Source organism: Eucalyptus grandis, chromosome 2 (assembly GCF_016545825.1).
Source record: "Eucalyptus grandis isolate ANBG69807.140 chromosome 2, ASM1654582v1, whole genome shotgun sequence".
NCBI lineage: Eukaryota > Viridiplantae > Streptophyta > Magnoliopsida > Myrtales > Myrtaceae > Eucalyptus > Eucalyptus grandis.
In genome coordinates this window covers 41,460,939-41,486,159 of record NC_052613.1, presented here as the reverse complement: position 1 = coordinate 41,486,159, position 25,221 = coordinate 41,460,939, and the positions used below count along the sequence as shown (strand labels likewise).

At 41.1% G+C, this 25,221-nt stretch overlaps 4 protein-coding genes across 6 annotated transcripts; 3 read left to right on the top strand and 1 right to left on the bottom strand.

The window, feature by feature from the left end:
* Positions 1-743: 743 nt before the first annotated feature.
* On the bottom strand, positions 744-6,083 carry LOC104432866 (serine/threonine-protein kinase GRIK1). Of its 3 annotated transcripts, none has more exons than XM_010045431.3 (13): positions 5,637-6,083; positions 5,217-5,441; positions 4,580-4,977; positions 4,014-4,088; positions 3,893-3,937; positions 3,310-3,384; positions 2,896-2,983; positions 2,644-2,765; positions 2,418-2,513; positions 1,818-1,884; positions 1,601-1,716; positions 1,426-1,504; positions 744-1,299 (listed from the first exon to the last, which is right to left on the bottom strand). In XM_010045431.3, the coding sequence occupies exons 3-13, from the start codon at positions 4,907-4,909 to the stop codon at positions 1,136-1,138; spliced, it is 1,257 nt and encodes a 418-aa protein (XP_010043733.1). In that variant the 5' UTR covers positions 4,910-4,977; positions 5,217-5,441; positions 5,637-6,083; the 3' UTR covers positions 744-1,135. The 3 variants fall into 3 exon arrangements, with proteins under 3 accessions (XP_010043733.1, XP_010043735.1, XP_010043734.1); XM_010045433.3 differs by having other exon boundaries at positions 4,580-4,896; XM_010045432.3 differs by having other exon boundaries at positions 5,217-5,399.
* A 6,880-nt stretch (positions 6,084-12,963) lies between these two features.
* On the top strand, positions 12,964-17,237 carry LOC104432864 (probable pyridoxal 5'-phosphate synthase subunit PDX2). The gene is made up of 7 exons (XM_010045429.3): positions 12,964-13,132; positions 13,260-13,387; positions 13,995-14,082; positions 14,219-14,292; positions 14,570-14,746; positions 16,676-16,773; positions 16,840-17,237. The coding sequence occupies exons 1-7, from the start codon at positions 13,081-13,083 to the stop codon at positions 16,964-16,966; spliced, it is 744 nt and encodes a 247-aa protein (XP_010043731.1). The 5' UTR covers positions 12,964-13,080; the 3' UTR covers positions 16,967-17,237.
* A 1,597-nt stretch (positions 17,238-18,834) lies between these two features.
* LOC104432863 lies at positions 18,835-20,599 on the top strand. The gene is made up of 2 exons (XM_010045428.3): positions 18,835-19,352; positions 19,594-20,599. Exons 1-2 carry the CDS (start codon positions 19,058-19,060, stop codon positions 20,328-20,330), a joined length of 1,032 nt encoding a protein of 343 aa, XP_010043730.2. The 5' UTR covers positions 18,835-19,057; the 3' UTR covers positions 20,331-20,599.
* A 1,163-nt stretch (positions 20,600-21,762) lies between these two features.
* On the top strand, positions 21,763-24,210 carry LOC104435375 (ena/VASP-like protein). Its single transcript, XM_039305904.1, has 4 exons — positions 21,763-22,489; positions 22,696-22,783; positions 23,625-23,666; positions 23,783-24,210. The coding sequence occupies exons 1-4, from the start codon at positions 21,803-21,805 to the stop codon at positions 23,845-23,847; spliced, it is 882 nt and encodes a 293-aa protein (XP_039161838.1). The 5' UTR covers positions 21,763-21,802; the 3' UTR covers positions 23,848-24,210.
* The last annotated feature ends 1,011 nt before the right edge of the window (positions 24,211-25,221 follow it).

Here is a 25,221-nt window from a genome sequence, read left to right as displayed (position 1 = left end):
CTTTTCAAGTTTGCCGACTCCTCCCAGCCTTCAAGGTGGAACACTTTCCTACGTCGAGCTAACCGTAATGGACGGTATAAAATCCATCCGATCCGACGGCCCAAATCCATTCTATCTATGGCATCATAAAGAGGGATTCGCTAGTTCTTGACTTCACTTCGAAACCAACCCACCTACAGAGTATTTTTCGACAAAATGCGCTATTCATGATTGCTAGACTACATGGAAAGGCCAAAGTGGACCAAATCCGGCTTGTGTTACTTTTGTCCCCATTGAAGATGATGACACATAAAGATGAAGATAATCTCTGACAGACTCACCTAACCCATTACTCTTCTTCTCTCGATTAAACAATTATAGAGCGAGTGATGATAAGAACATCCGTGTTTGCAAGCATGGCTCTTTCGAATAAGACGTGGTAATGAGAGGCTTCTCTAATGTGTATACTGAACTTTTGATTATGCGCACGCGAGTGCTTCTTGTTTTTTTTCTAAAGAACGATGTATAACTCAAAACCATCTCTATTCACAGCATGACTCGGAGAACCATTCGAGGACCACTTGCCACTTGTTGCTTTCTGCACCTGTCAATGAGATCTCCAGCCCCATCCATCACATAGAGAGGATGTAGGCATGAATGAAGACTTCACGCCGGAAAATTTGTTATGATTGTATAAGGTACCACGTCGATCCAACTAGTGAGGAATATCAGTGAAGTGCAGTGAGACTATTACTCAATCATACTATAACCAAAGACGGTAGAAAATCAAGCATTAAGCAAATCGTTAAGGAATTGACTAATGTCAGTACAATCTCTCTCTCAGTTTCAAAACCTATGAACCCAATGTAAATGGCAAGACAAGCTAATCTTCCGGCAAGAGATCATGAACAAAATCCCAAAAGCCTTAACCTACTAAAACTCATATCTGCATTCTAGAGCCATCCAGACATATCTATCCATCTCTATTTCCACTCTGAGCACAGGTCTTTCATCCCTGTTTCAACGGATAATTCCTCCCAGCAGCATCTCTGATTCCCGTCTCCAGATTCGCCAGCTCATGAGCCAATAAGGAAAAGGAAAGGAGAAGCTCTTGGGCTTTACTATACAGATAGGTAATTTCAAAAGTCAACGAAACTCAGTTAGTCAAACTCATGTCAGTATCATTTTTGCTCCCATCACGTTCTTGCGCCTCCAAGCTTTTGCGCTTGCACCAGCATAAATACTGAGGGATCGGTCCGTCTTCTCCAACAACCCAGGCATGAGCTGCAACAGCATCCAATGTCAACCTGTGTTCTGGATCTGCATACGATAGATTGGCATTTTAGCAATCCAACTAAAAGAAGAAGGGGGAAAAACAGTCATTGTGCACAGCTTGCAGTTGGGATAAGGTATGTGATGGAGCCCACCAACACTACTAATACTAACCTTTGCAAAGAAGCCCCTCCAGCAAGTTCTTAAGTTGTGGATTGAGACCATCCGGGAGTATCAAAGGGTTATTAACTATCTGCCACAACAAATTTCAAAAAGCATAAACTCAACTCAACTAATGGGATGAAATGGTGAGAAAGAAGGGGTAAAGTTCTGAGTGAGGCATATGCACCTTGTCATACGTGTCTTGCAGTGTTTCTCCAAGGAAAGGATAATGTCCCAAGACCATACAGTAAAGAGTGACTCCCACAGCCCAAGTATCAGCAGCCTTCCCGTGATAAGTGAGACCTATTTACCAGGAAGAAAATCATATTACAGAGCAGAAGTTAAAAATCATTTCATGTCAAGATTTTGTTCTATCATTGCCCAAAAAGGATAAGGGACTGGACCTAGACAGCACTCAGGTGCTGTGAAAACAGGAGTCCCAGGGGATCGCCGGAGTTCATCATTATCATCCTGCAGATATCAGTGACAAACATTCAAAATCCCATCATTTAACAAAAAAAGTGACCACAGGATTTATTGTATTTAAATCCAAACACTTGGTACATTTCTGGTTTGATTGGAAAGGAGGGGAAAAAAAAAGGACACGTGGGTATAGAAAATGTAATAAACTTTAAAATCTCCATGAGGAAGAAAGGAAGGAAATTTTAATTTTTCCATCGTTTCTCCTAACCTCCAAGTGTTCCAAACGTAGCATCAGAATATCCTGTTTAGATCCACAAACATGAGCTAGCATAAACTTTTCTATCGCATACTTATACAGATTGCCTGATATAGGAGAATATCAACATTAAACACCTCTCCCTGCGGGGGGGTCAAAGAGTAAGTATATCTTTTATGCTAGTTAAAGATTTGACTTTTCCTCCAGAAAATACAAACTGTAATATGAAGTTCAAATTTACTACTTCAGTTATCAAGCAAAAGCATTTTTGGTAATTTCTCTGTCATTGACGATTTACAAAAGCCTTGGGAGCAGCAATCATTACCTCAAAGACCTGGCTAACACTGAAATCTCCTATCTTCACAATGCCAGAACTGGTCACCAACAAATTATCAGGCTTGATATCTCCATGCACTATATTCTGGTTCCCTCGCATTAAAGAAAAGAACATGCACTTATTCTAGTGTTGACAGATTATCATCATCACAGCATGAAGGAAAAAATATAAAGTACTGCACACATATATTTCAACTCAGATAGTAGTAGCATACATGAGTGTGGAGATACATCAGCCCAGAAACAATATCACGCAGATACTTTCTGGCAGTATTTTCTCCAATCCCTTGGGGACCAGATCCTTCATAAGCCCATTTGCCATCCACATATTCAAGGACTAACACAAAAAACAAACCATTTGTCAATGTTATGATACTTGAGACAATTTCAACAGAAAATTAATGCATAATCAAGCACACAGAAAATTCATCAGAAAAAACCAATGGGAAGTAATCTGATGAGCATACCCATGTAGAAGTGATCTGTTTCTGGGTCATCAATCACCTCTATGAGGTTGACTATATTAGGGTGCTCCAACATTTTCATGATCAAAACCTACAGAGAATGGAGGAACATAAATGAACTGAAAGTGCAACTCCATGCAAAATGTTGTTGCTCTAATCCTCTAATAGGTTATGTCAAGGAACAAATGTTGCTCAAGGTGTTTATTATGTCATAGTTGAGCAAGAAATAGCATATGAATGACATTAAATGGCTGCACCACATAAATAGAATTCATGGATCCGGCGACATAAGAAGTTAAGAGTTAAGTTTTATGATGCATGTTTTTTTCTGTCATCTTCAACACAATTTGCTCAGAGAATTCAAATTCCTAGCAAATTGAGATAAGCGTACAAAGGTGATTCAGACTGAAAACATACTTCTCGAAGAACATCGGTCATGGCAGTTTCTGAAGGTGCCACACGCAGCCTTAGCAAATGTGACTTATGAAAGGCCTGCAATCGAATGATTAAAATTCATACAGATTATACTTTTCTAGTTATTGAAAACAAGCCCCTACATTATGCAAATACAGAAAAAATACATGCTTCTAATGGACAATGAGATATAATTAATCCAGAGAAATAGTATGAGATGGGATTCATCAGATGAGATTCATCTAAACAAAGGTCTGACACACCAATAGATGTACAGCCACCTAGTGCACCATCTTTGAAGTATCCATCATTTTTTCAAGAAATGAGGATCAGACAAAGATAAAGGATTCATTAAGTTAACTACTCCAAAATTCTAAGCTGCTGTCTTATCATTATATCATGCTCGCAAAAAATATATATCATGCATGCAAGATATTGCAACAAAAGTAAGGATGAGAGACTGTGGGAGTGTGTGTGTGTTTTTTTTTTTTTTTTTGGGGGGGGGTGAGAGGAGGGGGAGAGAATTTTTATCTCTTAGTTAGAGTTTTTAGCAAACTTATTAGCAGCCAGAAAGTATATAACTTACCTTAATTGCATAATGCTTTCCATCGACTTGACTTCGGTAGAGAACCTGTTGCACATGAAAGAATTAAGTAATTCATTTTCCTTAAGAAAGTAACAAGATAAGTTATGATACAACCACATACCACTTTGCCATAGCTACCAGAGCCAATCTTACACTCACGAACATATTCATTGACCATCTTATTCCCATTTTCATCCTGATAAGAAAATCGATCATAAATGCATGATCAGAGAGAGACGCATGTGCCTCATCAGAAAATGACCACCTGTATGCTTAAAGTAGAAAAAAGATGATAAATTACACAACCAAGATCACTTGCAAACACTCAGAACAAGTGATTCAGATAGACTCACATATCTTTGCTCAATATCACAGGTACCCCTACTGAGGTAAGACTAAAAGCGTGCACGATTCACTCAAGGAAGCTGTGCAGGCTAGTGTGTCGTATATGTATAATCAGCAGCTTATATGAAGGCATCATAACAAGCGAGCCGGATAGATGCTCAACTCTTAAGACAACATTTGGATAGAAAAACTACTTCAGGTAAAAGAACACGCAAATTGACAGCACACACAACAATAATTTCCCTGACAGCAAGATATCCATTTATGATCTCTCAAGAAACAACTGCAGCATACTCCCATGAATGTGGCCAAGGAAGAGTTTCACAATTCCTCGATATTTACCTCTGTACGGAACACTTTGTGGGTTTCTTTTACAGGATATTGCCTGCAAATCATGCCATTTTCTTCTCTAAACCTCAGTATATCTTCCGAACGTTGGGCACGTCTCCGCAATTCTCTGTCATCATCTTCATGAGCACTATCCGTGACCTCACCATTGTATGAACGATCATCCTCATGATCATCTTCCATGTCTTCATCCAACAGACACTCCTGAGAAGGATGATTATTCAATCCAGAAACGGGCCTCGAGGTTCTTTTGGGCTTCCGGGAGAATCCAAAGCAACTACAGCAGCCCATGAATCTTGCAATAGGATACCCTTTGTTGAACATGAGAAATTTGGAAACTATAGTTATACACTGCAACTTTCAGCTTCAAGATAAACAAAAAGTCCAAAAACCTGCAAAAAATGCACACCCTTGATATCCTCTCCTAAGCCAAAAGAAAGGGATGCCTAATGATAACGACACGCAAAGAAACAAAACTCTTGGCTTGATTGTCGCCACGAAGTGCACTCGGTAGCGAAATCCTCACTCCAGAACAAAATTAGCACGTGTAGTTCTGAAGCTTCCTCACGAAATATTCACAAAATCAATCACGTTCCACAAGTGAACAAAAAATCGACTTTCACACACACACCTGGTGTACACAGGAGAGGACAGGGCTTTCAAGCCCCAAGCAGCTCTGCTATTCCAACGGATGCCATTCAGACAAATGAACGAAACAGCTGATTACGTTGCTGCAGCAGCTGTTTCTACCGAGAACCAACATAGCGACAGCTCCAGTTTATAAGACCTTGTCGAGAGAAACAAAGAGAGAGAGCTGAATCCACCACCTCGCAAAAGCAATGGAATTTCTTGACCCCTTCCCGACAAGAAAAGAAAAACAACAATAATGCAATTAAAAATAACACAAGCTAACGCAGGAAAAACCTGCCCAGTTGACGAAATTCATAAACAGGAAATACGAAAGCGACACGCTCGCATAGAACTCCCAGACAATACCCTCCGGGGCAATCGAACCGAAGCACGTCCGACAAATCCAAAATAAAAACCTCACCCTTGCGTATAATCTGCCGAAGGAGACGATGCGCCGGCGCCGGAACTTATTCGGAGGCGAGCATTACGACGCGCTCGGCGATACGAACGGCCCGACGGCGGCACCGGGCGATTCGGCGCACGAAGGCGCGAGGCCTCCGGAAAGCGATGCGAAATCGGCGGCACCTCCGAAAGGCGAATCGGCTGGAGATCCAGAAACCCTAATCGAGCACGAAGCCGCGATGGATAAATACGGCCCGGGGCGGGAGGGAGCGACGGGAATCGGGAAGGGAGATTCGCCGCGAGACCGGGGGAGTCCTCCGAAGGAGGTCCTGCCTGCGCGATTGGGTTGAAATAGGAAGGTTTTTGCGAGGCGGGCGGGATGAGAAATTAGGGGAATCCCGGGGGGCCAAAATTGGAAGATAACCGAAAGCGCGTCCGGGGAAGGAGGGAAGTGGGGAGAAGAAAGGGTGGGGGAAGGGACGAATGTATAAATAGCGATGGGCAGAGGTTTTCTGCGTTCTGATCGGACGTTGATTTCGATCGGCCCGCGCCACGTCGTTTAAAAAAAAAAAAAAAAAACGCCCTAATTGCCATTTTGTAGGGGTATATATGGCCCGAGTGGGCTCCAATTGGGCAGACCATACGTGCTTTAGCCACGTCTAATCAGCAGGACATTCAAAAATCCATTTCTTTTTCTTTTTTTTTGTAATCGAGGACTACATCACGGGCTCCTCGTGCTCGGACAGTGTCGAAGGATTTGACCTCTATATCTCGGGGAGATTAGCACATGACCCCACCAGCTTGGAGATTCGAAACTTGCGATCTCAACGATGATAAACAAGTCTCAAACTATCACAGCTGTTTACCGGTAGGTTTTAAAGATCCATTTGATTCGCAAAAAATTAATAATTTAAGTATTAATCATTTGTATCGATTAAAAGAATTTAAAAAAATCATCATTGATGAAAATAATTAAATATAAATTACATGAAACTTTCAAATTTATTCCCATCCAATGCAATTCCTCGAAATTAATATTTGTCAATGTCCTGGTGTTGATGTTTTGTTGACTGATACCTAAAATACGAGTTAACCCAGTACGCAACAGTTAGATGGTGACATCACATGGCCCGGGTCGGAAAAAGTCACCGTCTCGCGCCAGGGGGTAAAGCTTAGCAACGAAGTAACCGTTACTTGGAGACACTCACGGAGCAAAGCCGTGCGAGTACTCTCCCCTTGGCGTTGTCCGACCGAGAAGTTTCCTCCGATCGTACACCCTCACATAATCCAAATTTCCTTTTCGCCCCCTGATTACTACTTTTCCTTCTTTTTCCCCCCTTCAAATTCTACGCATGGCAATGAAGTTAAATCATCATTAATTCTCTTTTCGGGTCAGAAAATATTTATTATTTTTGACTTTGCGCCCCCAATCTCTTTCGAGCGGTGGCGTGCAACTTCAGCACCTCAACACCCTTTTTTTACCTTGACCTTAAAGAGTTACGAAGTTCGCGTGAATTGACTTATAGCTAGGTATTATGCAAGGGACCGGCGCGCGTGCATGCTAATAATCCATTGCGTTAGGTGATCGGTCTCACTGGAAAAACATCGGCCCATCTGGTTGCGACAAAATCATGTTCGCAATAGACTAATCAATTCGAATGATCTGGCCAATCGTCCTATAATGCTAAGATTCGTGGGATTAAGTTAGAGAATTATTAACGTAGGAGAGCATCTTGTCCGTGCGGGCACATGAAGACGACGTCTGACGGATTTGATTATTGGGGTTTCGGAGGTACCCAGTCCATTCAATCGACATTGGCTTTGCAAAAAGGCTCCGAAGATTCCACCTAATTATGCTTTCGCGTTGTTTTTCGCTCTCGAATTTTTTAAGGGTTCGACGTGGAATCATTTGGAGGACCAATGAGGGCTTAGCGTCAGCCCTCTCGAACATGCAGCAACCGTTTTTAGCACCCGCTTGAAATAGACGAGAGTTAATCGTAGGTTGCCCCAAAAAGAGGAGAGATAAATCGTAGGTGGTCCCGAAGGTCTTGTGAAATCATTTATGACTATTTTATAAACTTCAAGTTGTATGGCGGCGTGATTTTAATATTTAAATATTACTGGAAGTCTAAGCTAGCCTAAAGATTTGACCGTGGAATTATAAGGCTTTGAAAGATTTGAAATAGGAAAAATGGGACAAATGATTCAAAGGTCATCATTAAATTTTTAATTTATATGATGTGATCTCTAAAATTTAACTCAAAGTATAATGTTGTTTTTAAATTTTAAATTTGTTTAATATATTATATAAATTATTGATAAATATTTGATTTAATTCTTAGATTAATGAAAATGACACGAATGTAACGACTTTATTGAATCTTTACCAATAGTTCGTTATAACCAAGAACATCACCTAAAGTAGTTGAATAGGTTATATGATATATTTTCTTGAAATAAAAATAATCAAGTCAATATACGTAGGAACAATCTAATATATGCAAAAACGAATTGGTTATACCAAGTGCATTGCATCTATCAAACATATATAGAAATTAAATATAGAGATGGAATAAGATGCACGTAAATTTTATAATAATTATGTTTAAACAAAGTCTATCTCCACTCTCCCATTCTAATAGTAACCAATAAGGCTGGAATCCACTAGTAATCTGTAAGTAGATCCAAGCGTAACTGTGTTGCTTATACCTCAAGTTGATAGATCACACTACCTAATTTAAAGCACCGTTATAACACTCATACACTTTAAAAGAGATTACAATCAATGATAAATGCTCTCCATAAATACAAACTTTCAACAACTCCACGAGAGGATAAGTGTATAAAGCTATCTCAATTTCGTAGTTATGATTTCTCCGGTGTAGTTTGGTCTTCTTATATAGTATTCAATTTCTAAATTAGTTATTACATAATTTTCAAGAGGATCAATTTACGGTCGAAGATAAGCAATCAAATCGCCGGAGATTTGGTCACTTATACAATGGTAGAAGTATACCATGAAAAGTGCAAAAAAAGTTATAAACCTTTTTTATTTGTGCCAATTTAATCATAAATCTTTTTTTGGTGCCAATTAAATCCTAAACATTTTTACGTTGTGTCAATTCAGTCATTTCCAGCCAATTTTGGTCGGAATTTGCTGATTGGACGCCAGCTGGCTAATGTGGTCTCATCGGTGTCGACGTAGACAACTTTTAATAATATTTCAATATTTTAATTTCTTTTCTTTTCTTTTTATTTTTTTATTTTTTTATTTTCCTCTTCTTCCTCTAGCCGATCGTCGGATCTCGGCAACCGGCTAGAGGTGACGGCTAGCGAGGTCAAGGTCGACCTCACCGGCCACCTCGCTAGTGGCCGCGAGGGCAGCCTCGCCGGCCATGGGCTCGGCCGGCTCGACCGACGCGAGGCCGCCCTTGAGGCCCGGGTGGCGAGGCTTGCCCTCGCCGGATCCGGCGAGGGTTGAGCCTCGCCCATGGTCGGCGAGGGTGAGCCTCGCCCATGGCTCGAGGTTTGGCGAGGACAATAAGGTGACGGCGTTGGGGGGGGTGGAGGCTACTATAGGGAGCGACGGTCACGACGGCGGGTCCTTCGTCCTCCGATCGACCCTTTCCCTTCTCTCCCTAGGTTCGCTTGCCCTCACGGGCCATGGGCGAGGCTCGACCCTACCCAGATCCGGCAAGGGCGAGCCTCGCCGCCCAGGCCTCGAGGGCAGCCTCGCGTCGGGCGAGCGAGCCTTACTGCCGAGTGCAAGGCCGCCCTCGCGGCCCGGCAAGGTGGCCAGCAAGGTCGTGGTCAACCTCGTTGGCCGTCGCCTCTAGAAGAGGAAAAGAAAAAAGAAAAAGAAAAAAAGAAAAAAAATTCAAAAATACTAAAATATTATTAAAAGTTGTCCACGTCGGCACCGATGAGGTCACGTCAGCCGGCCGGTGTCCAGTTAGCAAAATCCGGCCAAAATTGACCGGAAAGGACTGAATTGGCACAACGTAAAAATGTTCAAGATTTAATTGGCATCAAAAAAATGTTTAAGACTAAATTGGCACAAATACAAAATGTTTAAGACTTTTTGGTACTTTTCCCAAAGTATACCCAAGTGCCAAAACTTAAGACGGAGAGACACTTAAGTCCAAAATTTTGGAAAGTGACATTTAAGTGTCAAAATCGGAGCAAAATGGATCACTTAATGCCATTCTGGTCAAAATCTGGCCAAAATGTTGACGGGGCAATTTTTCGGCGAAGAAAGTGTAAAACGACGTCATTTTACACGTTGACGTGGCTAGATAATACAAAAATGACGTTGTTTTTGTATTATCTAGCCACGTCAACGTGTAAAATGCCGACGTTTTGGCAACTTTTTAGCGAAGAAAGTGTAAAACGACGTCATTTTACACGTTGACGTGGCTAGATAATACAAAAATGACGTCATTTTTGTGCTGACATGGTAAAAAATTAATATAAAAATTAATAAAATTAAATTTAAAACTAAATTTATTTAAAACATTTAAAAATAAAAATAAAAATATTCAAAAAGTAAAAATTAATAAAATTAAAAAAAAATTAAAAAAGGGTTAGGTAGTTGAGGGCTGAGCCCCGCCGTCGCCACCTCCTTGCCTCCTTCGAAAGGGCCCGGCCCCCCTTTTTTATAGTTTTTTAAATATTTTTATTTTATTTTTAAATGTTTTAAATAAGTTTAGTTTTTAAATGTTTTAAATTTTTAGTTTTAATTTTTTTTAAATTAGTTTTTTTTTAAATTTAGTTTTTTTTTTAATATTTTACTTTATTTTTAAATGTTTTAAATAATTTTTATTTAATTTTTAATTTTTTTAGTTTTTTAATTAGTTTTTAAATATTTTTTGTTTATTTTAAATTTTTAAATTTTTAGTTTTAAATTTTTTTAATATTCTTATTTTATTTTTAAATGTTTTAAAAAGTTTAGTTTTAAATTTAATTTAATTTTTTTGTGACGTCAAAACCAAAACGATATCATTTTTGTATTATTTAGTCATGTCGCCGTGCAAAACGGTGTTGTTTTGCATTTCCTTTGCTGGAAAATCGCCACGTCAACATTTTAACCAGATTTTAGCCAGAGTGATACTTAAGTGATTTATTTTATTCCAATTTTAGTTGTCATTTTCCAAACTTTTGGTATTTAAGTGTTCATTCGTGCCAAGTTTTGGCATATCCCATTACCTGTTGCTAGTAATATTGTTGCTTCCATGAATAGGATTGTTTATATTAGGAGATTTTCATTGTCACCAAAAGATTGACGATTGATTAGATTCTTCCTTGATGACTAGCTATTAAATCTTTTAACTTGCAAGTTCAGAAATATTGAGGTCTTCTTATTTGGATCACACAAACACTCTATAAATATGTTCTTCGCAGATTATATAAGCAACTACTTCCGCCAACAATCCACGAATATATCCAAGAAGCCCGCTTTTATTCAATTCATGAGCTTCCATTCATTGATCTTCCTCAGCATCTCGATGATCCAAAATAATATAAATTGTCCACCTTCTCTAGTGTCCCATTTTTCACGAGTTGTTCACCTCCATAAAGGTCCATCTGGTTTTCCTCGGTCTTTTTACTTCATAATTCGAATACCCCCGACATTGTCAAAGTTACCAGGGAGCTTCTATATGTTGGTTCTGCCAAGTATATTGGCAATTATGGCTACCTCCAAGCTTTTACTGAAACCCCATTTTGGGCTTGTTCACCTTCTACGTAGGTACCTCCAATTTATAAACATTTTCTATGCTCGATGCCTTGTTCACCATTGATAGAGTAGTGCACTCATTGTCTTCATACCATCATGTTAGGACACCATATGCACAATAGCTTGTTAGTCTTTCAACTAGTTTACTCAACCAATAAATACATTTGTAGCTTTTGATTAGTTGTCACCTTCAAAACATTATAGGGGATTTTCTCAAAAAATAATTCCGTGATCATATTAAACAAATGAAAAGTTAAGAGACTTATAGACTTGTCAAAATGGTTCTTAAATCCATAAATTGGTCATATATGAATTACTTCAAGAAGAGACTACCTTAAATGATCTTAAATTTAAAGGCTAGAAATAATGAGGCTTAAATGTGTTGAGTTTAAATCCCATTGCCAACCCACTAAACTCTCACACATTCTCTCTCCCTCTACAACCTTATGATTATATATATATATATTAAAATCAAAATCATAATTAATTTTCTCTTTTCTTTCTTCTTCCTTCTCCCATCTTCCTTAGCTGGTGGTCACCCATGGCAACGACTAGCGACCAACAGGCGAGGTGAAGTCGGGCCTGAAGTTGGCTTGGCTTAGCTTGAGCCTCGCCAACCTGTGGCCAGGCTCGAGCTAACCTATGGTTAGTTATCAATTGTTACCACAAGAAAAAAGAAAAAAAGGAAAATTAAAAATAATTAAAATTCAATTTTAAAAAAAGAAAGATAAAGAATATTAAAAGGATCACTGGAAATATCTTTTAATTTATTTTCAGATTTCAGTAAACACTAGCAAATATTGTTATTTTCTAGAAAATACAAATGAAACCTCAATTTTTCAAAAATATTATCAAAATTATTCACTAGATATGTACCGCATGAGAGCATTTTAACAATATCATTTTTGAAAAAATCATAAGAAACAAGCTTTTATAGAGTTGCTTAAATGAGTCCATTCGGGTATGGATTGGATCAAGAAATAAATGGGTCATAAATGAATTAAATCAATTTGAATCGGATCATTTATGACGTGACCTAATCTAAGTCTAGGGACGACGTCATACATTAGACCAAAGTTCAGGGACCGCATTGCATAAATTAAAGTTCAAGAATGGTGGTATTGCTTATATAATCAAAGTTTAGGGGGTCTTTTGTAGTATTGTCCAATTCGAAAACAAAATCTCATGCTTCAATACCGTGTCATGGTAGCACGCGTGAACAGCCAAAATGTTCGCGCGATTCAATTAGCTGATAACACACATATAGACACGCAAGAAAATGCATAATGTAGGCACATAAACATGGAAGGGGGAGGTGAGGAGTTCAAATCCCCACCTTCTCAGGGGGAATTGAGTGAGGATGTGTAAGTTTCAGGAGTGGGTTTCGACTCGCACGCCCTGCAAGAGGCAGGACAAAAGCCTGAGAGTGAGCGTAAAATAAGTATAAAGTAAGACCGACAAAAAAAACAAAAAAACATGGGTAGTATAGACTTGCCTATAATCTAAATATTTTAGTCCACATAGATTTTGCCAATTGAGGCCAAATACCCAGAGAGAGCGAAGCGCACAAAAAAGAAAAGGGCGGCTTTTCGAAACGAAAGGCCTCCACATTTCAATCGCTCCACGTCTCCCTCTCGCTCTCTCGCTCGCTCGCACGCACCTCCTCTTTCATTGGCGCACAATTCACGGGGCCGCTCGTCCTCCCACCCTCGCCCCCTCGAAGCGGAAGATGACGGTCGGCGTCCTCGCTCTCCAGGGATCTTTCAACGAACACATCGCAGGCACGTTTTTTCTCCCCCCCGCCTCGTTCCCTGCCGGCCGTCGCCTGTTTTTTTTTTTTTTTTGCATAATGAGCTCGTGACCGGACGGAATCCGTCTGTCTGTCTGTCTGTCGTTTTTGTTCGCCAGCGCTTCGGAGGCTCGGGGTGAAGGGAGTGGAGATAAGGAAGCCGGAGCAACTGCAGGGCGTCAGCTCGCTGATCATCCCCGGCGGGGAGAGCACCACCATGGCCAAGCTCGCCGACTTCCATAACCTGGTTTGTGCTCTCGTGAGCCTTTCCGATGAACCCTTCGTCGCGGTGGTTGTCGAATTGGGATTGGGCAATGAGAGACGCGCCCCTGCTGTTATCGGTTTAGGATGGGCGGTGTGAGTGTAGTGTCGGTTTTTTTTTTTTTGGTGTGGAGTAGGATGAGATGAGGTCGGTCTGTTTTGGACAGTGCTTTCTGAGAATTCCACAACCTGGAAGGACTCGCCCCATGTAGACGTGTTCATTTGTCGTAAGCTGTCGTTGCTGCGTGGAATTTAGTGGTGGTGGAGCAAGTCTTAAGTGCTCCACCTTTGCGAATTCACGGCCAGTTCTGTTGAAGTAACTTTTTGTGTGGAGTAGGATGCAGTGATTCTTCTCTTTTCCTGAAATGTTTTCTGAGAATTGACAAGAGTATCGGTTCATTTGGTTTTTCAAGGAAAGAAGAGTCCATGATTCTTGTCTCTGATTTCTTTGCTGCATGCATGTTCGGTGGTATTTCAGCGTGCCCTGTACAATTTCATGGACTTTTGCTGAGTTAATTTACTTTTCCACAGTAATGCTATCAGCAAGGTACAGTTAGTTCAGTCATTTGTAACTAAGTCCTTCAATTCTGCAGTTCCCGGCTCTTCGAGAGTTTGTTAAGATGGGAAATCCTGTCTGGGGAACATGCGCTGGTCTGATATTCCTGGCTGACAAAGTAACTGGTGGGTCTTCTCTTGTAGCTTCGTAGTAGGCCTGAAGATTGCACTGCTACAAAATTCATTGTTTTATCTGTATGCTATGTGAGGAATGCTGGTGATGAAGTTCAGATGGTTGACAAAAGATACTTGTTTTTCACAGGACAAAAGGCAGGAGGACAAGATCTTATTGGAGGCCTACATTGCACTGTCCACAGGAACTTTTTTGGCAGTCAGGTCTGCATACCCTCATGATTCTGAAAATATTGCTCTACTTTATTTCTGACACATTGTAGCTGTTTCGGTGAAAATAATTGTTGCACTATCTGCTATCACATGCGAGATTGCGAGCGTGAACCTCGACTTTATCTTCGTGTCCAGTATATGTAACTTTTATGCCACAGTGATTTTTATGATATCACAAAATCTGAACCTGCATAAGAGTGAGCATGTTGTTGCTTATACACAATGAAGTATGAATTGACTCGCTTCTTTTTTCCCCCCTGATATTTAGATTCAGAGCTTTGAAGCAGATCTTTCAGTTCCGGAGCTCGCATCAAAGGAAGGAGGTCCTGATACGTTCCGTGGAGTTTTTATTCGAGCTCCTGCTGTACTTGAAGTAGGGCCAGAAGTTGAAGTGCTTGCTGACTATCCAGTTCCGTCTGACAAACTGATGGATGAAGCTCAAGAGGTATGGCATACAATATTTGTTTTATTCAAGAAAGTTCATTGGGTATAATTTGCTATGTCTTGCTCTTATATAACAAGTTTTATAGTGAGATTTAGTTTTTCGAATATGTCAAACCCTCATGGTTAGGTTTGCATGGGTATGCTTCTGACTTGATAGTGGTTCCAAATTCTTTGGTTTTGAATCGTAAACATGATTAGTATCTGTTAGGTTTTGAATCGTAAACATGTTTGCTCCATATTGCATCTTTTGAGTGCAATGATGTGGTGTTATAGTTGCATATTTCAATTTGTAGCTGCCATTACAGAAATGTGGGTTTAATTCAACTGGAGTTATCATTTCCCTGTCAGTCCTCTTGCATTACTCATACCAGCTCTATTCATTCGAATGGCTGAAATTTGTTGCCATGTGAATTTTCCAGTGAGTGGATTGGATAATTTGCAGTGAGAACCCCATTAAGTGTGAATTCAGTTTCACATTGAGGAGCAAGAGTAATACTGATTTTGATTCTTTTATTTGACTTTCTAGATTAGTACTAAGTTCAACACTTTTTAGGCCATACTCAGGAAAGTGGGTATGATATGGAATAGTTTTACCTAAAAGTTGTCAATGGCAGTCACTGTCAAAAGGTCTCCTATATAAGGAGTTATAATAAGTATAGGTTCAGTTTTATGTTAAGGTAGTTTTTTTCACTTTTTGTATCAATAATTTGGTTGACTTTTACATTTCTAATGCTCTAGAACAATTAAATTGATCGAGTAAGGCACAAATGTTAAAAAGCGATAATAACTTTGTGGCATTGAATTAAAATGAAGCATTAGATATTAACTATCATTTCTAAGGACAACAATCAAATTGCACATTCTGTTTAGTCTTCAGTTTTTCCTTGTGGATGCTTAGCTACTGTTTCCAGTGAATTGAGTTCGGCCTTTGGGCCTGCTGATCTATGTGACTGCCCCCACTTTATTTCAGTTGGATTAGAAGTAACATTGTGATACTATGCATTATATCGACCTCAAGCATGTACTTTTCTTTTGCTCATTGTCATCTTGAGGTTTTGAGGGAGTGACCTTGATGCAAGAGAAAGTTGCTTTGATATGATCTGGTAGCCATTAGATCAAATTACAGAGTTGCCATACTCAGTTTTGGCCATGCATCCTTGTCTCCCTCCAGGCCCTGTCATAAGGGCATAAGGGAGGCACATGGCAGCTTCATCTTGTTGGCTTCTAGGATAAGCAGCTCGTCAAGTAAAGATTACAAGATTGTCAGAGTGCTAATAAACTTGTACTATGAGCTTGCTGTATCCTGGTTCAACAATGTTGAGGCTCAGGGAAGTGACAGCGAAGGGGCCTTTAAAAAGTTGCATTGAATTGAATATGCTTTTATCATGTTTAATACATATTCTTTCCCAACGTAAGTGGAGATGCCAACTGCTGTGGATTGCTCATCATACATTTCCTGCAAGCAATTTAGTTATTATTGTGGAATTCTATGACCTTTATTTAATGTTGTTTGTTCCTCTTGATGTGGAAGTTATTGTTGCACCATCATTTTTTTTTTTTTTGGAGATGAATTATTCGAGCTCTTTTGTTCTTGTTTTCCTGTTTGGAGTATACATTTATGGAAGTTAGTCTGAATACTTATTGCCTGAATCTTGCTCTTCAATTGGTTGATACACCGGATTTTTGCATTGCTCAATGAAATACTTTTCCTCAGTAGGTGATCCATTGGACATAGGTCCAAGTTTTCAATTCTTTTGATTCCTTAGAATTTATTTTTCCCATTACTGGGGGTATCAAGATGCCAATGTCTCTCTCTCTCTCTCTCTCTCTCTCTCTCCCCCAGGAAAGTTGATATTGCTAGAATAGGTTCCATATATCATTCCTGTAATTTATCTCCTTCTGAACCTTTCTTTGTTGCTGTGACATTTAGGAGAACAAAGGATCTGAAAAGAAAGTAATTGTAGCTCTCAGGCAAGGGAACTTGCTTGGGACTGCCTTCCATCCAGAGTTGACAGCGGACTCACGATGGTAACTTATTTATCTACATGAATGTCTTTTCTCCTTGCATCTCTTTAATTAAACGTGCTTGTGCAGGCATACGTACTTCCTTAAAATGGCAAGCGAAATCGAAGGAGGAGCCTCAAACAGCATTGTGGCGGTCGAAGGAGGTGACTTGACTTTTGACCAACAGCCAATGAACGATCTTCCCATATTCCAATAGTATTTCACTTTCATCTCGTTGACCCGGGAACGTTCTTTTCACAGTCAAATTGGTTTCACTTATAGGTGACTTTATGATGCTCGACCTCTCCTCAGGTCTTAGTTTTTCGGTCCAGCTTTAATGTTTCCTCCTGCGTGCTGAACGTGTATATAATGTTGCTTCGAAATTTGGTTATGTTGATGTCCCGGTTGTAAAAGAATAAGTTGATGAAGCTTTACCAATTCTGCGGGTTAACTGTGTGGGTATCCATTTTTAAAGCACTTAAGCTTTATTGGAGTGGCGTCCATTGTAGTTCTGTTGATCAACTTGGCTAGTTAAGGTCTGTCCCTTGGGTAAAATGTTGGGGCATTTTTTGGCCCGTGGACTGAGCAACCTTTGCGGCCGATGTAAGCAACCCCTAAAACGCGTTTGTTCCACGTACATTTTACATTAGAGCTACGGCTTTCGTTGTTCGTTGCCGTATGCAGAAGTTCATTTAAGCCTGATGACCATTATTAAATTCTGTGATAGCAGGACTTGACCTTTTCCCGTTAATGTACATGGCTTTCTGCTCCAGCAATTAAGGCCCGTCGGTTCTTCCAAGATTGCTTGGTCAATGCTAGGCGGGAGTTGCCTCCCGCAGAAATAAAAAACCATTTACTATTTTCCGGCTATCAAAGAATAGAAGTTGAACTCGGAAGCTTTTGAAATGGGCATAGTGTCCCATTTTGTACGATGACGGTAACAATTGCAATTAAAGTGTGATCACAGCAAGCATGCGTTCGACTTTACCTTGGTTCACACGAGGCGTTCCTTCTGTTGAATCCATCGTAAGTGAAGTATAAAAAACGAAGCAAGTGCCTTAGTAACGACTTGAGATTTCCATTAACATCAGATTTAGCAGCTCAGAATTACGTGAATCATCAGTTTGTGAGACCAGAGGATCCAAGGCAAATTTAAGGGGGCTCGAAGTTCAAGCCACATGGCCTGTGCGTAGCAGAAACGAAACGGAGGGTCTGCTGAGTAATATACAAGTGGAGTTTAAGTTTCCCGAAGAGCACAAACTCCCTTATCTTTTCTTCTTCTTCGCTTATTTTATTCGGATATGATAAGCTGGATCTTGTTCATATCTCCTCAGGGAAAGCCATCTTTCAAGCTGAAAACGTGGCTACGCCTAGAAAAGGGAAAACTCTTTACCTTGAGTAGTGTTTAGGTTCCTACATCAGGTTGAGCTACTCTTTCACGAATTCAATAGCCACATGGACCCGACCCTCAGCATCATGACATGTCACATTCTGTAAGTCCGGGCGGGTTTTTGATGCATGGTCTCGAGGATGAAAACTTGTCTGAAAACTCGAGCTTGATGCTTTGTCCTACCTACCATAGCTAGTCACGAGAGTTCCTTAAGGGTTATTTCATATATGGAGGAGTTCACTATGAATGAGCCTAAGCAAGAAGAATCAATGTAAATTACGGTAACCCTAGCTAGGATTAGAGGATTTGCAAAAGTTTACTCAGTGAATTATTGCCATGAGAACAATGTTAAATTGAACTCAATACTTGGATTTTCTTGAATACTAGAGTCCTAAGCTGAGTTATAACTTGTCAGCTTGCAATAACTCCTTGATTAAAAATTTATGGGTTTTGCTTCGGAGAACGTGGATAATGAGCTCACAGTAAATCTTATGATAATTACCATAATTACACCAATTAAGTGGAGCATATGCTGGCGAGGTCGATAAGCTTGCTGCAGGCTCAAGTATTGCAAATAGTTTTACAACTGGCACATAGTCAACTCTTACATATTCAAGCAAATAGAAGCTTTAAGCCCTTTCAAAATGTATAATAAGACTCATTAAATATGATAAGAATGGCCTACGATTCTTAGTCAAAACCTACGTTTTGTTTAGGAAGCAAGAAAGACAAGGATTAAGCCGAACTCCAAGGCCTTGTTTAAGTTAGGCATTTTCACTTTTCCATATAAAGAGGCCTCTCTCAACATTCTAATCCGTCCAAGAATATCCATCATTTTCTGCTGTAAGCATCTGACAATCAACAGAGGAAAACAGGTTGAGAGAAGCATCTTCGGGCTGCGATTGCATCTCGAAGACAATGGAGGGAGGAAAGCCATTGATCTTGATGGCTAGCCTTGTGGTTCTGGTCTTGCTGGGGGCATCCATGGTCCGAGGGGCAACCACAAAACCTGACCCCGATTCGACCAAGTACGTGATGCTAAATAAAACGTCTTCTGGCCATGAACGAGCCTTTTGTCTGGCGTCCGGCAAGTGTCGCTTCAAGAGGCTCACTTGCCCTACCGAGTGCCAGGTGAGGAAGCCCAAGAAGAACAAGAAGCAAAAGGGTTGCTTCATCGACTGCAGCAGCAGCAAGTGCGAAGCCACTTGCAAATGTAAGCAAGCTTCTCTCACACTCTCCCGATACAACAGTCCTACGTCTTAAGCTGTTTTCTGATTGCTACTTCGAAAAAACACAAGCACGATAGTTGTCTTTCTTGTCTTGGCGAGATTTATGCAGACATGATCAATGAATCCTGGACATCGATTTTGACACAACCGTTCTTCTCTAAAAGTTCGAACCATCGGGGAACAGGCTCACGTATTGATATTCACTTCTTCTTCTTGCTCTTGCAGATAGAAGAGCCAACTGCCAGGGATATGGCTCTCTCTGTTACGACCCTCGGTTCGTCGGCGGCGACGGCGTAATGTTCTATTTCCACGGGGCAACTGGAGGGAACTTTGCGCTCGTCTCTGATGACAACCTCCACATCAATGCCCACTTCATCGGGACTCGCCCTGAGGGACGGGCGCGTGACTTCACGTGGGTCCAAGCCCTCGCGGTCATTTTTGACAAGCACACCCTTGTCATCCAAGCGAAGAGAGTCTCGCACTGGGACGACAATGTAGATGCTCTCAACGTCATTTGGGACAACCAGGCGGTCCAAGTCCCCACCGACGGAGAGGCCGAGTGGAGGCATGAAGGCGAGGACAGGACCGTGATAGTCGAAAGGACCGATGATACTAACTCTGTGAGGGTGACGGTGAGTGGATTGCTCGAAATGGATGTAGGGGTAAGGCCGATTGGTGAAGAAGAGAACCGGGTTCACAACTATCAAATACCGAAAGACGATGCGTTCGCTCACTTGGAGACACAGTTCCGGTTCTCTAGTCTGTCGGACCTGGTTGAAGGAGTTCTGGGCAAGACTTACAGGCCAAACTACGTGAGCCCTGTGAAGGTCGGCGTTCCCATGCCGATGATGGGCGGCGAAGACAAGTACCAAACACCATCTCTATTGTCACCTGTCTGCAAAGTTTGCAGGTTCAAGGGGCCAACTGGGCGTGCTAGTGTTGAGGGCGTTGCTCAGTACTAATCATGCTGATAACAAAAAGAAAGTTCGTTCCTTTTTTCTCATTTTAATCACAGAAAACATCTGTGTTTGCATCTTGTTTTGGGGGAAGTCTTCTGCTTTGTACTTGAATGATTCACGTGTGTACAAAATAAGGGACAAATTGGCCCATGATGTCGTGTTCCACTAAATCTTATCTTCATTTGGTATCAGCAATTTCTCAGGAAGAAAGTACCTGAGCCTTTATGTGTCCGTACAGTAGACGAAGCATCATCAATTGGTCTGTTCTGCAAGTTGAATAGAGTCCTTCACGAATTGTTTTTTCCTCTTAATTTTGCTTAATAGTGGCGAAGGTCGATAAAACTTAATCAAACTGAACATGGTGTTTATTATCAAAGCTATGTTTAGGACATATAACTAAATATGCAACCTCGTGATGATACTGTTACAGAGGAAGAGAACTACCTTTTGCGAGTTCGGTTTCACGCCCACAAACGGCAAGCAAGCAAGAGATACATTTGCTTGAATCGACAATACACATGACAAATGAAACAGAAAGATGGACACATTAGACTGCACAACAGCGAACCTATGCATCGATGTTGCGCGATGTTCAAAGATGCTCTAGATGCCTCAACATTGCAGCGTCTCTCAGTACCGCCAAGAAATTTCCTTCGCGAGAGCAGGGATGCCAACAGCAAGTAGCCAACCGAGGATCACCTGATTTGCATCCATAACAACTGTTTCGTTGAGATAGTCTTGCTACTGTAAACGAGAAAAAGAGGCGGACGTTCTTTGCGCCTTGAACGAAGTAGTAGAAGTTCTGCCTACTGTGAAAACAGCCTTGCCGCATTTCTTACTCTAACGTGAGCAGAGATTAATACAAAAAAAAAAAAAAAAAAAAATCCTTTAATTGGGATACATGTGATAATAAATTTATTCGAAACTAATTTTTTGACAAAAAAAAAACTCTAAACTGGTTCATGAGTAACAAATTTACCCTTCGTTGTTTTATGTTAAATCGAATTAATGTCAAGAATATCACAAGTGACTAGTTGAATGTAAATCCCAATTTGATATATTTTTTAACTGTTATGTGTCACCCTATTAAATAATTTGGTAGTAAAATTTTTGGAAAACTAATGGAGGGTAAATTTATCATAAATATATCAGTTCGGGAATTTTTTATGGTTAAAAAATTAGATGAGGTACACTTGTGGAAAGTGTATCAATTTGAAAATTTTGGTAGTATTAACCCTAAAAAATTGATTTCATGTACCGATCAAACAACGAGAGTGCCAGAAAAAGCCACACAAGAAGTAGTCTCAAAAGCCTCACCTGAGCGAGGCGGGCCGAAACGGCCCATAACCAAAGTAGTCTCGATGAGGCGGGCCAAAACGGCCCACAATCAAATGAATCCCCAAATTACAGTTGTGCCCTAATCTCCCCCGAGTCATCCGATCGCTCTGCGAAAAAAAAGAATCGGCGCCAAATTCATGCAACGTCGGACGATGACAGAGGCCAAATCGCGGGAGAGAGCGGGAAGCTCTAAGACGCCGAACAAGAAGAGCGGCGCCGACGCCGCCCCCGCCGTCAAGAACAAGCAGCCGCCGCCGCCGCCGCCGCCTAAAGCCGGCAAGAGCAACGGCGTCGCGCCGCCTCCTCCCGGAACCGAGGTCCTAGTCGTCCCGTCCTCCAGCACCGAATCGCAAGCGCGGGAGCCCGAATCGAAGCGAAGCCGGAGCCCGAAGGCGCGCGAGCGCGGCGGTGATCCGGCGGGCGCGAAGAAGCGGAGGCGTCGCAAGCGGGAGGAAGGCGGGGCGAGCGGGGAGGGGCGTGGATCGAGCATGAGCAATGGCGCCGCCGCGGCGCGGGAACCCGAGGCGCTGGTCGTCCCGTCCTCGAGCGCCGAGTCGCAAGGAGGAGGAGGAGGAGGAGGAGGAGGAGGAGGGGAGCGGGAGCCGAAGGGAGATCGGAGCGCGAAGGTGCGCGAAGAAGTCGCCGCGGGCTCGGCGGCGGTTCAGAAGAAGCGGAAGCGCCAGGAGCGAGAGGACGGGGACGAGAGCAGGGACGATTCGAAGCTCTGCATCTTTCCGATGAACAGGATCAGGACGATCGCGAAGAGCGAAGAATCCGACTTGCGCATCAATCACGAGGCTTATTTCGTCATCAACAAAGCCACGGTATGCTTGCGTGAGCTCTGGCTTTGTTGGGAATCCCAGTCCTGTTGTTGCAGCATTTTCCATAGTCTTGCTAAACCCTGCGAATCACTAGTCACTCCAGTCCTAGCTTGAGTATATCGATGGTTTGATGTATACATACTTGTTCTGTGAGTGACGAATCATGTGTCCTGCTTCTGATTCTCATCCAGCTCTTGGGACTGTTGCAGGAAAAGTTTATCGAGCAGCTTTGTGAAGACGCGTATGCCTTAGCTGCTGCTCGCGATAGTAGAAGATCTTTCAAGTATAACCACCTGTGTAAGTTTCTCTCTTGTTTTCATTTGAACTGAAACTCCTGCAAAAAAAATAAATTGAATGCTTGATGTTGTTGTATACCGAGTTTCACATCATAAGGTTCGACATTGAGTTATCTTCCATTCCACCTTCATTTACTTAGTGAAGCTGTAAAATGTTGCGGAGTCTCTGGCTTTTTGAATTTCAATAATGGTTTTCTGTTGTTTTAGAAGTGATTTCTGAAATAATTACACTTGGAAGTTTCTTTGCAAAAACTTGTGAGGATTGAGGGTGGGGAGGCTCTCGGCTTTGGTTTGACAAAGTGTTATGAGTAAATTACTCACTCATTATTTGGCTCATGAAACCTATTTCTTCCCTGGAAAAGGAGCTGTGTTATCTGATTTTCTAGTTGAAACTGGAAAATATCGTAGCTTAATTGTCCGCCACTCTGAATTGCCTCGTCCGCATTTTGTTTACCCTCCTCTAGAGATACAGTTGTTCTTGTTCAGTCCTTGTGGAATTCTTCCAACTTAGATTTGTGTAGATTTTCCTTGCTTGTGGAGAGATTGAATGGGGATTTCCAACCTGAACATGGAAAACTTTAAAATACATGCCAGTGTGGAATAACTATGCGAAGTTATCATTTGGTGCACTTGCTTGGATGAACTTGATGCCTTACTGAAGTTTTATTTTTGACCATCTTTGTTGTGATTTAACATATTTGAGCGCTACTGTACTTATGACACTTAAATGATGAAAGTTGCTGTAGGGTGAATTTGGCTGTTTGACGCATGGAGATTAGGCATTAACCTTTCTTAGTTATGCTGATTATTTCTTGTGCGTCTTTTTTTCCCCCCTCCTTCAGCATCACTTGTTTGCAAGTGGAAGAGATATGACTTTCTTTCAGGTACTTGTTTTCATACCCATATTAATACATCTGGTTAAATCATGAAATTTTTGTATTGATCGTTTGTATGTCCAATGACAGTATGACCTATTCAATGACATTTGGTTGTGTGCTAGATTTCGTTCCAGAGAAAATGAAAGCAGAAGATGCATTGGCAGAGAGGAAACCAGAAGAGACATGAATATGATACTAATCTTAGGTCAAGAAGCTGTAACTTTCATTGATTGAGGGGCTTCAATTTGTATGAGCATCTTATACTGTGATTTGGTTCTTTTCCTGCTATAGCAGAATAGAGCCAGCAAAATGGGCACTTACATTTAGCTGCAGATGATGTCTGTATGGGCGAATTTTTTCGCATGTTACATTGGAGAAGAGAAATGCTTATACTTCTGGTAATTTTTTCAGCAAATAGTCTCATGCCCTGCTAACATGGATGGTGGGATAGCTTCTTCTGGGGAGTTAGGTGTTTTGTAATTAATCTGTCATGGACAAGTACTTTGTAGTTAATCTGATTCTCGGCCTATGTTATATCTGTTTTGCGTTATACTAAAGATATTCAGATCAATCTATGTCAATCTATTCACGAAAACCCGGAGAGTCTAATGAGGAGAGTTGCATCTTGGCAATATAGTTTTTAAGAATGGATATCCAGATCCCTACGAACTGGATTCACACAGTCACTGCTGTAAGCTCTGGTTTTTTTTAGCTTAGGAAGCAGGTTATGATCAAAGATGATTAAACCATCGCGTGTTTGCCAGCCATCAGAAATGGAAAGGCAAATGTTGTTATAGTGATGGACAGATCATGCTGAGATGATTGATTATGAATCTTACTGATGACTGTCATTTATGTTATCGCACTCTGTGTGTGTGGGTGTGTGTAATGAGTAATATCAAATTAACCAGACGATAGGTGTTGAAGATTAGCTGTTGGGCCGCCGTGGCGAAAGGTGTCTTATACAAGCCATCGGCAGTGACGCAGAACTGTAGAGAACCGCTGTAACAAGTCTTCGAATGCATTCTTTTAATGTACAGCACGACATGAAGGGGGTTCGAGTGTAGCGAACAGTTCGTGCGAGAAAGATCATTTTCAATAGCATAAAAGAGTCTGCTTTCTGCTGCAAACATGGAAAGAACTTACATTTCAATCATTGAGGAGAAGATTATAACAAATCCTAAATGGTTGAGATTTTAGTTAGTCCATTCGAACTAAAGTGGCGAAGATGTCAGTTTTTCAAGTGGATGATATTTCTCATGTATGTTCCGCAGAGGCAATCACCTTGTTTGTAACTAGACATCTAGAGAACCTAACAAGGATTGATGGGGGTGAGGTGAAATGTCTGTTTCCTCTTTAATATGGATCCAGCGATGCCTTACAGAGCGGATGGATGGCACTGGCAAGTCTTAATCCTTAGCTCGAATGTTTGATTGGTAACAGATGCCTTTTCTTTCTTTTCAATCACAGCTGACAAATGCAAATATCTAAAACCATTGGTTGTTTGGTGCTTGCAAGTCTGGATTACCCCACTTTATGTTTCACCTTTCAATAATGAATA

Excerpts from the sequence above, each read along its gene's own strand:
- LOC104432866 (XM_010045431.3), bottom strand. The coding sequence starts at position 4,909 with ATGTTCAACAAAGGGTATCCTATTGCAAGATTCATGGGCTGCTGTAGT. Across the intron at positions 3,385-3,892 it reads GAAAGCATTATGCAATTAAG|GCCTTTCATAAGTCACATTT; the intron begins GTAAGTTATATA and ends ATTCGATTGCAG. Across the intron at positions 1,300-1,425 it reads GGAGGGGCTTCTTTGCAAAG|ATCCAGAACACAGGTTGACA; the intron begins GTTAGTATTAGT and ends TATCGTATGCAG.
- LOC104432864 (XM_010045429.3), top strand. The coding sequence starts at position 13,081 with ATGACGGTCGGCGTCCTCGCTCTCCAGGGATCTTTCAACGAACACATC. Across the intron at positions 13,133-13,259 it reads TTTCAACGAACACATCGCAG|CGCTTCGGAGGCTCGGGGTG; the intron begins GCACGTTTTTTC and ends TTTGTTCGCCAG. Across the intron at positions 13,388-13,994 it reads TCGCCGACTTCCATAACCTG|TTCCCGGCTCTTCGAGAGTT; the intron begins GTTTGTGCTCTC and ends TCAATTCTGCAG.
- LOC104432863 (XM_010045428.3), top strand. The coding sequence starts at position 19,058 with ATGGAGGGAGGAAAGCCATTGATCTTGATGGCTAGCCTTGTGGTTCTG. Across the intron at positions 19,353-19,593 it reads GTGCGAAGCCACTTGCAAAT|ATAGAAGAGCCAACTGCCAG; the intron begins GTAAGCAAGCTT and ends TTGCTCTTGCAG.
- LOC104435375 (XM_039305904.1), top strand. The coding sequence starts at position 21,803 with ATGCAACGTCGGACGATGACAGAGGCCAAATCGCGGGAGAGAGCGGGA. Across the intron at positions 22,784-23,624 it reads TTTCAAGTATAACCACCTGT|CATCACTTGTTTGCAAGTGG; the intron begins GTAAGTTTCTCT and ends CCCCTCCTTCAG. Across the intron at positions 23,667-23,782 it reads GAGATATGACTTTCTTTCAG|ATTTCGTTCCAGAGAAAATG; the intron begins GTACTTGTTTTC and ends GTTGTGTGCTAG.